At 31.3% G+C, this 18,004-nt stretch overlaps 1 protein-coding gene across 1 annotated transcript in view; it reads right to left on the bottom strand.

The window, feature by feature from the left end:
• Window positions 1-16,141, bottom strand: part of LOC132935586 (probable G-protein coupled receptor Mth-like 5) — a 29,574-nt gene extending 13,433 nt beyond the window's left edge. Inside the window, exon 1 of the mRNA XM_061002180.1 lies at window positions 15,626-16,141. Coding sequence (XP_060858163.1) covers window positions 15,626-15,948 — 323 coding nt within the window. The 5' untranslated portion in view covers window positions 15,949-16,141. The remainder of the gene's footprint in view (window positions 1-15,625) is intronic.
• Between the last annotated feature and the right edge of the window lie 1,863 nt (window positions 16,142-18,004).

Below are 18,004 nucleotides of genomic sequence, written 5' to 3'. Positions count from 1 at the left end.
TTTTAACATTCGTACCTATGGAATTTAAACCAATCTATAATATAGTTATTTAAGAATGTTTCTTTGTACACCACGATGTGTACGAAAATTTAATTTTATAATTCCAATAATAAAACCTAAAAACATTACGGAGAGGTTTTAGTATAAGCGTAGTATGCAATAAATAAGTAATTGTATTGATGATTGTTTTGATTAAGGCATCTACGGTAGGTAGGCATTTTAGACGTAAAGAATTATAATATTATTATTTAATATTAAATGTATTGCAGAATTATTTTGTAAAATTATGCTCAAAACTATTAAGCACAATATAATATTGAAACTTTTCCACACTAAAAAAAGTTTGGAAGCCTTTGCAATGCCATTATAATATACACCTATATACCTACTTATACAATATGTTCGTATAATACATCACACCGCTATATTGAAACGGTTCAATCGTAAATTTATTCTGAAAAAGTTGTTTGGTTCACTACAGGTTACCCAATATTTCATTAAACTTTAGGTAAATGCTCATAACTGTGGAAATACTGAAAGACTTATTTGTTTGTTTTCAAGTCGTATCTTAATACTCGATATAACACCATAATTTAATAAAATATTAGTAACAGCTGTTAAAATGTGCTTGACTACAAAGAGTCAAGATGCGGCATAATATTGTTTGCTAAATTAAATCTTTCTAAGGCCAAAGGCGTGCTTGTAAAGGACTTTGTATACGCCTGTAGGCAGTATAACATATTATTTTACTTTCCATCCTTAACATCATCCTCCTCAAAGTTACGAACACTAGCTGATATCGGTCGGTTAATTGTGTCTGACTAAACTTTAATACAATAATACCACCACCCTTAGGGTTTCTCACCCGGGGCAACAAGACCGAGTACATGCATGTTGTATTGTTGTATATACTATATATATATATATGTCGTAATACCACCCCTCACAAACTATGTATACAGCACTGCCTACACGAATGGCTGAACGTCGAGCTGAACGTATATTGCTTTACATTATATAAAAAAAAATCAATTCGTTTTTACGTTTGTTTTGCGAAAAAAAATCAGAAAAGCAATTTAGATTCGGGTTTTTTTGTTATTCATTGTAAACACAATAGTCGACATAAAAATTTTATTAACACGGAATAAACATTGTTTTAGAATAAATGATTTCATGTGGTTTTATACAATAAGTAATAACACATATATTACCTATATTATACCTAGCATCATGAGGCGTTCAGCAAAGTATGTTCTTTTTAATATATTTATAAGTACAATTTTTGTATGCGAACAATGATGTACTTAAATTCGAGAACAGCTGAACCATAAAAATAGTCGGAACGAATTTTCTAAACCATTTCGGTGGATGCCTAGAAAGGTTCAATATTATTATTATCTATTATCACTGATATTAAATAATATAGAATCACAGAGGCCAGCTATGTTGTTCAAACCGAATATATTTTATATCATATTATACTTGTGATGAAAAATGTTGTAATTAATGAGATTAACTGACAAGAAATTGTGCAAATGGCGATAGATTACATTATGCATTATTCTTCACATCAGAAATGACTCTATATATGGTATATAATATTACACTAAAAAACATTAATTATTAAGGAATTATTACGTCTATAATGATTAATGCGAGTAATGATTAGTACAAAAACAATATTTTCCAGTTTTAAATAAAATGTTGCATAGGAAATCATGTTAGTGTACATATTTATTTAAGGCGTGATGCATTTAGCAACATTTCCTGGGTAATGATGATAATCGAATATTCCTTATCAATATTTGGTACAATATAATTTTTGTATAATACAATGAACACATTAAAAATAAAAAAATAATAACATAAATGCTAAATAATTAAAATGAAGGAAATACTAGAAATACATTTGATTCCGTATCCTGAAAATATATTAAATTATAAAAACAATATCACAAATTTCCGAGAAAAAAATTACTTTTTGTGAGGTTGCTGGCTAAATCACCGGATGATCACAAGACTATACTATCCAAGTATAATTATTAAAACGTATAACAAAAATAATAAATGTGTTTGCAAAAATAAAATGTATTACTAATGTGATTTGAAGTGTCATAAATAAATATTATATTTGATTAATTTATGAATCTAATATTAGCACCACAAATACAATTTAAGTCTTATTAAAATTTAAAAACAAAAAACCAATTAAATATTATGTATCTATTATCTATATATTTCAGCAATAATAGCAAACCACTTGATTTGTATAATATACATTTATAGGCAATAATAAAACTATGTAAAATTATTTATTTGTACCTAAATAACATAATTGACGGCCACGCGTGTAGGTAGTACTAGGTACCAATGCGTATAGGTATACAACGTTGATAATATGTATCAAGCCTTTGAATATTAACAAAAGTAAAATAGCCATTATAAAAACCACTATACCCTGTTGTATTGTTGACGTAGAGTATAGAGAAGAAAGGAAAAGCGTTTTACTTTCGGTTAGAAGTTTTAAAACTTAAGCAGGGTACTTACATTAATTTATACTTTTTTAAATGCTACATATTTATTTAATCAAAAGATCCAATTATATTATAATAATATTAACTTTGAATAACTACATGTGTCAAAAAAACTTTAATCAAATAAAAACATTTTTTTTTTTTTAAATAATTAAAATATCGATAATTTGAACGGTTTTCTGCAGCTATTACAGCTATTACAGCACATGTAGGCATAATATTAGGTATGTAATACTATTCATGTTTTTTATCGAAATACTGAAAAATATAATAATATATTTATACATATCAAAGGTATAATTCACTGAAAAAAAAGAAGTCTTATGAATTATATATACACATGACGGTTATAAATCGAAACAAAATTGATTTTTCATATCATAGTTGTCATTTATTGTTCAACGGTATTTGACTCAGCTGTTGAGTATAGGTATTTGTTTTATGTAACAATTAAACATTATATAAGTAATAAATCGACTCAAATTAATTAATTTTCAATCAGTATAAGATCTAAATTGTGGATATTATAGAAGGTAAAAATAATGATCCTATTAAAGTTACACTTAAACGATAATCGCTTAAACGGCAAATGACGCAATCTATTGATCCAATTCGTATACCTAATGCGAAAATGGCGAAAATGCACTACGTAGGAATCCAATGTATAGGCAATAAAATTAAGTCAGTTCGAATAATATTGGCGTGCTTATACTTGTTGGAGAAATGGAAAACATTTATTGATAAACATTTTATTTGAAATGTCGATCGATTATAATTTTGAAAACGATATTATACTTTAATATTTGGAATTTTTAGGCTTCGCCGAGGAAAGTATGGGGCGGATATGGTATCATATTTCCCGAACAAAAGATACGATCAAGTCTGTATGGGTATAGAAACACAATGATTAAAGGGTATAAGTACTTATAATAGCAAACGGATATCGGTTTAGTAGCGGTAGAAATTATCGAACTATTTTCTTTGTTACGATGGAATACTTTTCCGAAATGATTTGTCTTTTACGTTTAGTTTTAGTACAAATAATATATACCTACTATAAATTATTGAAATTAAAAAGGGAACTTTTTTTTATGTAAGTTACATAAACAAAACCATAACACAGACCATCTCGTAAACTGTTCTTGTTTATATTTTGTTTCGATATTTTTCGTTCGTATAAATCACACTTCATGGATGAATAATGATATTAAGTAAGTATTAAGTAATATTTAGTACAATAGTACAAAGAAATTAATTGTTTTTTATTAAATATACATAATTAAAATATGGTATAGTATAATAATATGATTTAAATCGTATGTGTTAAACACGGTATTACAAATTGAAAACATTTAAAATCAATAAAAAGTAACAACATTTTAAAAATGATTAATAGGGTACTATATAGGCATATATTATTATTCTATTAATCGTAGGATCCAACAAAAAAAAATCAGAAACATTTTCTTCTACTTTCATAGAAAAGTTCTTAATAATAATAACCTATAACACAATTTTCTGAAATTAACGAAACCTTTTTGATATAAAACGCCTATACATAGATACAAAGTGATCTATTTAAATGTATACATTCATTATTTCAAAAAGTTTTTGTTTGTTTGAAGGATATTATTTTTACATACAGTTTAAAATTTAAATGGACAAAGTTGAGTGTTGCAAGGGTACCCGCAAATTGTTGTTCCGCACTACTACGCTCATATAAATATTAAATACTTATAACTATCTAATTAACTTCTAGTCTGAAATTAAAATGTTATAAGCTTCGGAATATTAAATTTAAAATGTATGTAGTCATTTAAGAAAGTAATAAACTTAAAAAATGATAGGTAACAATAAGTAAATAAACAGTTTTTTTTTTAAAAATAAGGCTTTGGCAATGACATAAAATTATATAAAAATAATATTTTCAAAAAAGTTAAAATTTTTTGAAATAATATGAGTCTAGAGTCTAGACATTTACATAGCACCTATAGTATAATAGTATAAAATTAAGTCAAGTATAACTATATCATTTAACACGTTAATTTTCGTAAAAGGTGAAATAATTTAATAAAATATCACAAAATAACTTTCGATAATTTATTAATAATACCTATTTAATAAAACCGGTCTAGTTTGTAATTTTTTCCAAGTCTTATCGAAATAGAATTATGTAAACGAGGACACATTTCAGATTATAGAGATTATAATATCATTTTATTCAGTTTTTTTTTAATATACCAGCTAGGTACAAACTAAAATTATTTAATTTTTTATTACTTTGATTAGGTAGGTAGTTTTATACCAATATTGATAAACAAGGTTTGGTGAGCACAAATATGTATTAAGGTTATTTGTGATTTGCGCTAAGAAATTCACCTTGTCTTTATATATCTAAAATCTTAATGAACCTACTTATAATGTTGTGGGGCTTATTATTTGTATGATGTAAATTCAAGAATGGCAGAAGTCGCAGAACCAATCGGAACGATATTTTTTATCATGTTTGGTGGATGTCAAGAAATATCACTTCAGGGTGTCAGCAGTCTGCTGTCTCGTATGTCAGGTATATTACATGTTGTACCGTTATTATGTTATTTATACCTGACAAATTGCATACGCGTTTATTAATGATACTTATAGGCGTGGGTATAAAATAAATTTATTAGGTATATATTTCCGAGGAATGAAATACGAAAGTTAATAAATCAGAATTACGTATTCAGTATTCGCCAGATTATATAAGTATGGGCAGTTCTAAAGATATATAAGCTTTTCGAAAGTGATGTATTAAATCTTTGAGTTGAAATGCTTGGAAATTGTCCTGTGGTCATAATACGTTTGACAAACACAAACAGTCATGAAACGCTCATTAGATTTGAGTTGTGTAGCTTCAAAACGTCCTATAGTGTTATATATGATACGTAATTTAGTATACGACCTTTAAGAAATGAGTTTTCAAAGAAGTAATCTCAAGATAAACACAACCCACGGGCGATTGCTTTTGTTTCAATCCGTTAAATCTATACCTAATAATTGCATCAGCTGGTTGATTCGCGATTGGCAAATAACGTAATAACAAATGAACTGCTTTCAAAAGACATCTTTCATCAAAACCATAACCATTATTTTTATTTATTGTTGGTTGATTTTAAATTTGTAAACGTCTGAGTTTATAATAATATGATTATGAACCATAACTGTTATTCGTATAATAATCTAAATGCTTATCAACTAGAATTCCATTCATTTAAAACAATCTTATTCTACTCACAGTTGATTTTATCTCTGACACTGCGAATAACTGTCTTGGACAACCATGCTATTTATTATGTTTTTTTTAAATACGGATTGGTATTTGGTACTCAAAGTACCTACTCGTGTATAACTGCAGTACCTAATTAAAATCACAATAGAATAGTATACAATATACTTAGTAATATAATAGAATAATATTGAACATTATATATTATACTAATTGTATAATTTATATAAATAAGTAGGTATTAGGTTTAGCAAATTGTTAGATAAATATATTACAGACTATAAGTTTAGTATAATAATATTATAAAAAACAAAAGCCGACACCGAGGAATAAAGATCATCGAATGTCTTACAAACGTAGAAATTAACAATACATTTTATTAATACATTTTACAAATAAATGCACACCTAAAATCGTAACTGACTAAAAAACATGTAGATTAGTAATACTATTATATTTAAATGATATTATAATTTATCAATACCGCGGGTAAGGAAATAGGACATTATTAAAATTCTATAAATAAACAGCATTGTAAAAAGTTTTATGATGGATTATTATGTATAGGGAATAAATTAAAATTTGTTTTTTAAAAAATATATTGTGTGGAAATTATTAAATAAAAGTGTATATATATGTATCGTGTACGCATGTTGTAAAAGATGGAAAAATAATAACATGGTATTGTGTGTTTTTATATCGATATTGACGATATTCGACAACGAGCTTTATAAAATCAAGGTTATATTCTTCGTCTTACCACTGAAATAAAATATAATTCACCCCACAGGATAAAATAAAAATACAACCCAATTCAACGAAATGGAAATAAAATAAATGAGGTGGGTACTATATACGAGTTTGACCTCTTGCTGCAGTGTCAACGAACCTAAAAAAAATACTCAGACCAATTGGACATAATATAACAGCCCCAAGCCACTAAGGGTCTAACTTGCCTCAGGTTTTATAAATGTAGTTTATTTTTAAATGCTAAAAAAAAGTTTTAGGGGAATTGGTCGACACATTTTATTTTTTATTTTCAATATTATAATTATTTCCAAAACCATAACCAGCAATATTTGGGAATTGCAGGGCACCTACCTTTCAACGAATTTTATTCAACGGAGTTTGGTAGATACGTTATTGAATAATTTTGTTATTTTGTAACTTTATTTTTTACACTCAAATACGTAGGTGGGTTGTTAATTTAATATACACTATATTATACAGTATAATACTATTATATAGTATTAATATATAGTATAGTATTAATATTTTAAATTAAGATAATGAAAATAGTATTTTGCACTTGTTAAGTATATTTAAAAATAATTAAATTACCAATACATTTTTAGATAAGTAACTAACAATGTGATTCAATTTTGGTGTACAATTTCTAATACATCATAAAAATGACTTTTTATTTTATAGTGTAACTAAAATGTACATTGTATTCAACTCTAATCAAATAACGTTGACCTCTTAGCTTACAATTTTATTTTTTTGAAAAGATGCTTTGAACAAAATATATAGATCTAACTGATTTAACGTGTTCAATATTATAATTTTATTATGAGTTACTTACCTCAATTGTTTGTTCATTGCTTATTTTATTTTTAAAAATTAGGGCTTTTAATTTAAATTAGGAACTTACCAAGAAATTGCTATACATTCAAATTGAGAAAAATGTGCTCTGCTAAACCCAAGATAGGTTGGGATGGGATCTATGCAAAAATACTCAATAATTTAAAAAATGATAAAATATACATATTATAATACAATAATTATTGTAATTTTGTTTGCTTGGTGTCGTACTGTCGTATAATCATTGAATTTCGATATCGATTTACCTATATATCATACCTAAGGGTCAATGGGTTTTAAACTATAGAATACATAAGTCGTGTGGTAGGTAGGTACTGACAGCATGGAAAATTAATAAATAAATATGTTTACTAATATTTGTAAGGAATCTAATATTATTTTATGTTTTGCGTACCTAAAAAGATACTAAATATCGTTAAATGCACCTAAATTATTATTTTCATACAATATTATTGTTATACATTTATTGCAATTTTAAATAATTATATTTTTTGTTATCCGTATAATACACATAATGAGTTATACGCGAAAAAAGGTTTGAGAACCTTTGGTAATTAAAAATGAAATATAATATAATATAATGTAAGGTGAATATATAATATAGAAAACTAATAATAAGATACCAAAGTCACCCAACCGTAGGCTATAATATTGCTATACAGACACTTTTTTTTGTACCTGTTACGATGGCGAAGTACCCACTTGATTTTTTTTTTTTTACCAATTAGGAGTACGAATAAAATAATTGTACTTAAAGTTCGGCACCAGTGCGCCACTACTGCACAACAATAAAATATAATAATACATATAGGTATGATATCGGCTCGGTAAAAAATTTCCAAGAGGGCGATGGCTGCAGAGCCTGTCCTTGTATGGGGCGATTCTCATAACTCGTTACACCACATAGGCATACTTACATTATAATAATGTACGCTGTATAATAAGACGCGTATTATGTCGTATTGAACGATTCGTCAGTGTTAAGGTCAGTGCCACAACACACTGCCGAGCGCCGCGAGGAGTGTGCACCGTGTACGCAGAAACCCTCCCCTCCCACTCCCACGTCATAACTCATTCGTGACGAATATAATACCCACCCGTCAGAATCCGTCAGACGACAATATAAAAATTTCGATTTTAGATTCGATGACGATTTAATAACAACATAGAAAGTCGATAAATAATTATTATTAAGGATCGGAAATTGTTGCATTGAATAACTTTTAAAATTGATTAAAATATTGCGTCGGAAATTGTACAAAAACATTTTTTCTTTTTTTTTTTGGCACTTTGACGGACAATTCCAAAATGAACACGAAACGAAAAAGCCATTACGGATAACTGCAACTGTTATAACGTCTTGTATTCAAATGAGACTGAAATATAAATACCTTCGTAAGGTTGACTTAAGGAGGAATTTTCGAATAAATAAAAAAGATTATTTGTTGGGAAGACGCAGTTATGTTTAGTTAATGGTCATGGTGAATGTAATTCAAAATATTATATTAACCGACAAACTATTATTTAGAAAATTTAAAAATTGGTAAAAAGTAACGATAATACTAATAATACATACACAAGAGTTTTATAGGTACAATAAATATAACACGGAATTCAATGTTTGTGGATTTATTTTTTTTAGTAATTTCATAGTTTACTATCACAGTATCACAAATGCATATATTATATAATATCTATATATTATTATTGAACACAAAGATATTAACGTAAAAATTCATAATGGAAATTGAACTAAAAACATTATAAATAAGTTCCTTTTTTGTATATATAATGGATTTGTATATAGCATAAGCGATTTGTTTTGCTTTGCATAGCAATAAATAACTTACACAAAATAATACTTACACAAATGTCATAACTTTTGAGGCCTAATTAGGGCAGTTAATATATATAATATACGTTGCTTGCTATAAAACGATATATCATAAGCCGGCACATATTATAATCGTCTATTAAATTATATTTCATAGTTTGAATATTATTGCTCTGCGAAATGGATTTATTTGTCAAAACAATAACAAGCCCTATTCGTTCGGGTAATAGAGTATAAAGTTTTTGATTTCAATTTCCAAGCAAACAACAAAAAAACTTTCAAATTTATTTTTTGTACGAACGATTTTACACCTGATTCTTTGCATATTTCAGTTATTAATTGAATACAACAAAGTATGTCAATAATCGCAATTATAAGTTCTCAAAATAATCAAAAGAGAGCTCGCAATATGTAGTTTTAATAGAATCTTCGCGTTCAGAAAGGAAATTATTATTATACCATCGTCGTCATCAAACAACCATAATAAGAACTAACAATAAAAGTATAAAAACAGTCTTACGTCGTAGCGAGTGAACAGAAACAATAATTGCAGATAGCCACATGTATGTCTATATTTTGTATCCCATCTGTTCTTATATAATTGTTATTATTATTATTACTTCCTTTTCGAATAAAGGATATAAATAAAAGTCATAAAGCTTTTTTCAAGCCATCAGACGATGTTGCCTACATCATAAATTTATATAGCACTAGATGGTCTGAATTTTTACATATATTTTTGTGTGTAGATATAAGACATGTGCTTGACGAGAGTAAAAAATCTGAACTAGTTTTTCATCTTAGAAAGCACATTCCAAAAAAAAACGTTTATTTTGCATATTATAAACACATATTTTAGGGTAGATAGAATATTGTAGATAGAATATTTCAAGAATTTGTCATATTTCTGAATATATATAATATGACTTATTAGGTATGCGTATGTGTAATCTGTGTATAGAAAAGTCAATATTTTTCGCTTTTGTAAAACAAAATATTTCACGTTGTAAATATGAAAAAAATGGGAAACTAATTCAACAAAATATCGTCATAAATATAAAATGACTTTAATCAGCGATGTGTTCATAGTTTTTATTTCCAGGATAGGTGTATCGTATATGCATCATACTACACAATATATTACTATAGCATAATTATACTATAAACACCAAAAGAGTATATTCGCTAGAATTTGTATACAAATATATCCAATTACAAAACTAAAATAAATCAAGTCAATACCTACTTTTTATTAAAAAAAAAAAATAATTATATACCTACAAATATTATAATATTATGCGAAAATCGACCTATTTTTATAAACCTATGATGAACTGAAATACGAAATGTGAACGGGTCGTTATAATCCATATTCCGCATTATTTCTATAGCGTAGAACGAATAATTTTTGAACATTGACCATTTGATAGTAATTATTGGAATATTTGTACTAAAAACGCGACTGTTTTGCATATTTTAAGAGTCCAAATAGAGCATAACATTAAGGCGGAACCCTTCGAGGAGGACGAATGCATCATAATTTTTTTTTTAACTTTTCGAGGACATTAAGATCCGCAGGACACCACAATAGTCATTACCTATATTATACGGCCGTGGCGCTGCGGGCAACGCGTAGGTATGGATAACCGTCTGGCAAAATGGCAATCTGTCGCGTATCTATACGTATAGTATTATATTCACGGGATGTTGAGCGTACGAAAAAACAGCAAAACAATGCGAATCGGCAAACGTTTTTGCAAACCGGTTACCGGAATGTCGGTTCGCAATGCCCGTAAACGCAATCGCATATTATACGTGTATAATATTATATATAAAATAAATGAGACGAAGAAAAAAACGCACGGCACGACGACGACTGTTATTGCAGGATATTATAATCGTCATTACGTTCGCAACTCGCAAAGTCGCATGGCCAATTATTATTATTATTGTACATAGCCGTATACTGCAGGGTGGTTCTCGGACAAAAGAACGAAAGCGGCAAAATGTGCGAAATAAAGAAATCATATGAGTGCAAATCCTATTACATATAGTAATAAAATATTCAGACCTCTTTACCATAATATAATACTATCCATCTATAATAATATATCATCTATCCATCTTACTGAAATAACGTTTTATTTAAATCATTATTCACACGTTTTGGAAAAATGTGCTGAAACGGTTTTCAGTATCGCGGTTTAAGTATACCTGCATACAATTCCTCTACTAACACATCACATCAACAGCTCAAAGTCGATGTCATTTCACGTGCGAAACGTATCATAGTTTCGTTTGTTTTGGATTAAAATCAATTTCCGTCAAAGTAAGTCTGTATATGACTGCACGAGCGTCACGGAAGAGGTGCTAAAAACATATTCACCCTGAGTAACGATACTCGTATTAATCCCCCGACCGGGTGTGCAGTTTGGTAAAAAATGTCAAATTCACTCGTGTGAATCGTATTATTATTATTATTATTACTATATAATATATATATATATATTTTATATTGACGTTTGGTCGTCACTGCCACCACCACTCCCGCCGCGGACAGCTGACCCAATAATCAATATTAATCGACTTCAGTACCGGTAGGAACATCGGACAGTATCGGAACCATTATATAGGTAGTTATTTCATATTATTAACATCATCATAACACACTGACAACAATAATAATATTATATATATTTATTGGCAGGTAAAGCTATAGGTTTACGGATTTTAGGGGGCCACCTAGCAAGTAGGAAGCGGCGCATAAGATTTAATATTTGCAGAAACCCTATATACATACACTATGGTTGTATACTTACATAATGCGCTATGCGATTGTCTGCGATTCATGTTAACGACGGTTATTGACACGGCTTAAAGTTTGACATGGTTTAACTTAGGTAGTGGGGCTAAGAGTGAAGAGCGATTTTGAGCGTGCCATGTGGTACATATTAAATGTATAAGTAATGTGCATGCCATAATATTATACTCATGTATTGGCCAATCATTTTAAATTACACTGTGCCCATGAATATTGGCATGAGTTACCTATACTGTATTCTGTGTACATTATATTTTAATTTTAAGATATTAAAAAGTCTTACAGTATTATACGATCCTCACCAACTCACTCAGCAAACTTTAAAAAAAAATACACAAACCACAACTGCCATCGCCAGAGTTATTCAGGGAAAAAACATTTGAAACACAAAATATGAAAATAAATATCAATTACGTGTGGATATCCGGCCACAGGGACATAGAGAAAAAGCAGATCGAGAAACCAAAAAAGCAATGTTATATGATCCACAAACACACCGGTCTTAAATAATTACAATCTTTGCAGACACGGAAATCCAAACAAATGACCTATTCATTAAATATATGTAGGTATACATGAATGGTGCTCATATTAATTTTTACAGCAATATTAATGGCCATTGTATTCTATGTTAATATCAATTATGATCAATAATATTATAAATGTTTATCGAACATTATATTTTACATAGGTTATAATGTTTAAAAATAATTTAATACATATAACTTACGCAGAGGGACATTTTAAAATAAAACAACCTTCTAAATTTATTGAAAGTCAAGCATTAACACAACACTTTTGTTGGACACAATTAAAATAATGAGAACAATGATGTTTACCTAATTTTTAAATGTTACATTTGTTATGATTGTATTGTTTACTTGTTTTGTTTTCTAGAAGAATGATAACGGTTTTATAAAGTATCAGGTTTCATCAAGATCTAAACATATATAGTATCTCACCGGAAAAAAATGACCCTATGATAATTATTACAAGGCTACTCAGATTAATGTATAATCAAAGCCTAAAATACAATTTAACAAAAATGAAAGTTTGAAATTTTGTACGAATATACCTGGAACGGGTTGCATAAAAAAGTGCATTTATTTAATGGTTCACTACAATTTAATGGACCACTTATGGACCACTAAATCATGTTTAAGGGACCATTGCTCATTAGTTATTGATTCATTAAATGCTTAATGATTGTTTATGCAACCCGGGACTAATATTTTCATTTGGCAATTATTTACCTGAACGGGCTTAACATTGCTTAACTAAAAGCTTTACCGCGTACTTTTCGGAGAAAATGTTAAAAATAGCTGCCAGCTGATGCAAAGGACCGAGTCCCCGCACCCCTTGCCACTGCAATTAAAGTGCAGGTGGAAAAATGTTTTAAAAAAATTTAAAGTTCTGGTTTCAGGCGACAAGAAGAAACAAAAATATCTATTGTACTAAATTTGTGACTAGTTGTGTGAATTTGTAACGTGAAGTTGGGTCGTTCACCGTCATCGTTGTTGGTGTAGGCCCACTGGATTTCAGATAAAAAAACAAACACGTGTGGGTATGTACTATATTATGGTCATATTCCTGTTTCCGATGACTCTTGGATGACGAACATCATATTATCATATTATTATTATTGTGTAGTGAGTCACTCGAATGTGAAAAGCATTTTTGACAACGACACAGAAGCCAATATAATATAGCAAACGTTCGAAAATAAGTTGTTGTAGGTATAATGTATATGCATAAAATAACTACAATGCAAATTGCAGATACATATCGTTAAGACTAGCGATAAATTCTATGATAATAATGTAATAAATACATAACAACAAATAAATAAAACGGATAATTGATGTGTCAATAAGGGGCGAAGGTACTATAAATAATACCTACTAGGTATTATAGTTTATAATTATCCAATTACGGTCTTCATACACAAAAGTGTAAGATATATGATAGAAGAAAATATACTTTATGTTTAGTGATGAAATAGTTACTAATAAAAAATATTATTGTGTCGTATTTTCAAAAAAATAATAACATATTATGAAATATGAAATCGGAGCAATAAAGATACAAGTCTATAAGAATGTATAGTTACAATATAAAATCAAAGAAGTATTTAATAATGATAATTTAATAAGTTAAAACTGAGCTGAACATATTATTTATGCATTTCATAAATATTAGCTGTTTTGAACGTTCGCTATTTTGGTTTTCGACTTGCTACCCTTTTGTACTGCATATATATTATATACGTAAATACGTATATTACGGAATATAATAATATACGACACCTAATGTATAATAATATGACAATGGTCGTGTTTGTTAGGCGTGTGTGTTGCCTGTCTCTCTCGCCTCGACCACCCTCCACCAGCACTGTTTCACTGTCAGCGCCGTCGTGACGGCTTTCTTCACGTGTGCCGGTTATTATATTATTATTATTGTTATTATTATTATTTCTTATAGTGCATATACAGGCGAATCGACAAAATAATATTAATTACTATTATGTACGCGTATACGCTACAGCGACGCGTCCTTCGACTCGGTTACATCATATTGTGCATAATATACTCGATGATGATATATTATCGCTCATAAAATAATAATATTAAACCAAGTATAAACTGTAAAACCACAATACTTCCAAACCGCGTCGACACATCTTCGTATTATACTTACGCCGCTTTGTATTATTATTGTTACTATTATACTACCACCCGGAACAGCGGATGCGCTCCCGGAGTACCTACACCGTACACACTGTACACACACACATACACACGTGTAGTACCGTTAAATTCTCATTCTATACGACACGTTTCGTCGAGCGAGTGTTCGCGTACGGGACAGTGGTGTAAGTACTACCTACTACTATAGGTATTAAGGTATGTATGATATACATAATAATAATATAATATATTAAATGGGTTTGCGGTGTGATCGATATGAATATTCGTGACATTATGGGTCGACCCGAGCAGCTGGTACACGAAGTATATAGTACGCACTGTATTGTATATATTGTACAATATGCTGTGGTTTCATAACCATTATTGTTGTTGTCTGTAGCGTCGAATTATGGGTATAACTGGCAGTAATTCCGGTGCAGTACAGAAATCGCGCCGGAAACGCTTCCCAAATATTATTGTAATATTATCGTACATAGGTACGTCGCGTGTGCTGCACATAGACAAATTGGCGAGGACTCTTGATATGGGGTGTAAATAGTGGTCGAGGGTCGAGCGGGTTATCGATTTAGTAACGGTTTTTTGTGTGGGAAAGATACAAACAAACAGACGGACAACGCTCTGTCGTCCACTGCATAATATTATATAATAGTATATCGCTACAATTTGAAATGCCCGTGGCCGTTAAATTTGAATACGATTTATGCAGATACCACAGGACACAAGATCTCGTGCGGTTTGCGAACGTTACCTACCCGTGTAAATTATTATAAAACTCACAACAAATTTATAAAAGACGATAATAACCTTAAAATGCACCGGCGACCTAAACATTATTATATTATTATGACGATCACTCACTTATAAGGCACAGACGAGGCCGGAAGAGTGTTTTGTCCGGCGGCTGGTTCGTCTTCGTGGCTGGCGTTGAACTCGGGCGTCCACGGCGTGGAGCCGGTTTCGTTGGCGCTCCGGCACCGGTTGACGACGACGATCTCGTCGCGGCCGCAACACTTGTGCACCACCGCTGTGGCCGCGGCCACATCCTCGGTGGCTGCGGTCGTCGGCGCGGCGTTCTGCTGCAAGCTAGCAGCGCAAGCGTGCAGCTGCAGGAGCAACACAAAGGCCAGCCGCAGCAGAACGCGGCCTCGGCCGCCGTTCAACGACCGGCTGCTGATGCGCATCGCGTCCGCCGCATGATCACGCCATGGCGAGTGGCCGCCTTCGGTTCTGTGGACGATGGCGAAACGCGTTCGCGGCTTGATGCAGAAGAGACGACGGCGGCAACGGAACGAAACGCACGCGCGTGTGATCGTGTCGCCTTGTGCGACGGTTGTGTTTCGAGTGCGCGCGCGCGCGCGCGGCGCCCGGTCACGATGGGTCTGGTTTTATTATTTCGTAGTATTCAGGTGGGTTTCGTTACGTTTTTTCATTGTCAGCCGTCAAGCGGTGGTGCGGAGTGGTGGTGGCGGCAACGGTAGTGGTTTCCGAGTGGTGGGGACCGGACGACGCCGTCGAGTAGCGGTGGTGATGGCGAGGTACCGGTGGCGGTAGTGGAGGTGTCGGTGTTTGAGCCGGACGCGACGCTTGCACGCACACGCACCGTTTGGTGGTGATCCATCGCGGAACGTGTTCATGACGTCAACGTCGAGTATTCGAATGTTTCGTTTTTTGGCAAATAAAGTATCCCGGAAATAAAGTGACGGACAAACATAAACTCCATAAATCTTAAAATCTGGAACATTCAAAAACTAAAAACTAATAGTGACCATATGTTCATACAAATTATTGTATACCTATCGCAGACATAAATTTTTTTTTTAATTGATCATTTAGCCCGACTATGGCCATTAGCTGTTTGTTTGTTTGTAGGGGAGGATACTGTTGGTTGGTAAACACGTGTGTGTAGTTTTGGCAGATTTTCAAGTGGGCACCCGTAGGTATCTGCCATGTCCGGGTGGGGGATGGCGGCACTTGTTCTCCGGACACCATGACTTGCCCGAAGAAAAATGCCGCCCGTGAACCGAGGTTTGAACCAGCGTCGGTGTGCGTTACAACCGACGCCTTGGTCCGCTCGGTCACTCCGTCCCCCATCATCATGTACTAATATGTGATAATCACTGTACTAACCAGTAACCAATTAACTTTTTATGATCAATAGAATATTACAATTTTGGACTCTACGCGAAGAAATACTATCCTGAGAAATTATTTCCGGATACTTTTTTCTGGGATGACTGTCATTGGCGGCGCGATGCGTTATCTGGATAAAACCAATGGTCGGCCAAGACGGACAGCCATTTGGTCGACAGATTTTCGGCAGTTCAATAGAATTTGGAATTTTGTGCCAATAGTTAATTAAAATGTGATTATTTTTTTCGTGGCGCTCTGTCAAAGTGTCGACTGCAATACGTTATAATATAGCAATCGGGAAATGTATAAAAAAAAATAATATTCTTAGATATAACTTACGAGAGTAATAAATGCAATATTCTTCTCTACTTTAAGTTACTGTTTTTGTTTTTCTGGCGATAAAAATTATTTGAGAATGATTTTGAGAAGGTTGGTTATAGTTTACAACACATCGTACTCGTGATGTCATTTTCTTCAAGAATTAGAACAATTTATCAATTTATGCAATTTTTTTATGTTTTCATGTGACTTCCATTCAGTTCATATACCTACTGTATTTGCCTACACTTTGTGAACCCTATAGTGTTTAAACATTCATAATAAAAACAAAATCAAATTACTTTAGAATGGCTAAAAATTGGTGTCATTTGTTTATAAGTTCGTAATCTAAAAATGGGTGTTTGTGTTGTTATCACCAGTGACTGGACATCATTCGGGAGTACCTAGAAATAAAATTATTTTTTTATGGACTTCTGGTAAACATCACGTAGGTATATGTTACATCTATAAAACGCACCTTAAACGAATCTAAAATAACGAAACGTTCTAGGAATATTAGGATTCCCGCGACTATCGTAATCATATACGGCAGGTACTTACCACAATATGACATATTACCACCAACGAATACAAACGTGTGGTATATTGAAAATTACAGCAACGAATTAAAACCAGTAATATATTGTTTCCAGATAAACCAATTAAAATCGTACCTACCTACTTGGAAGAATCAAACGTCCCAGACTCTAGACTATATAAATTAATAATTATAATAATAATAAAACCCAAAATATTCAATTATCACGACGAATTTAAAAGTTGATAACA

The sequence above is a fragment of the Metopolophium dirhodum genome, chromosome 1 (genome assembly GCF_019925205.1).
Source record: "Metopolophium dirhodum isolate CAU chromosome 1, ASM1992520v1, whole genome shotgun sequence".
Taxonomy (NCBI): Eukaryota; Metazoa; Arthropoda; class Insecta; order Hemiptera; family Aphididae; genus Metopolophium; species Metopolophium dirhodum.
The sequence above is the reverse complement of the archived record's forward strand: the minus strand, read 5'-3'. Positions and strand labels throughout refer to the sequence as shown.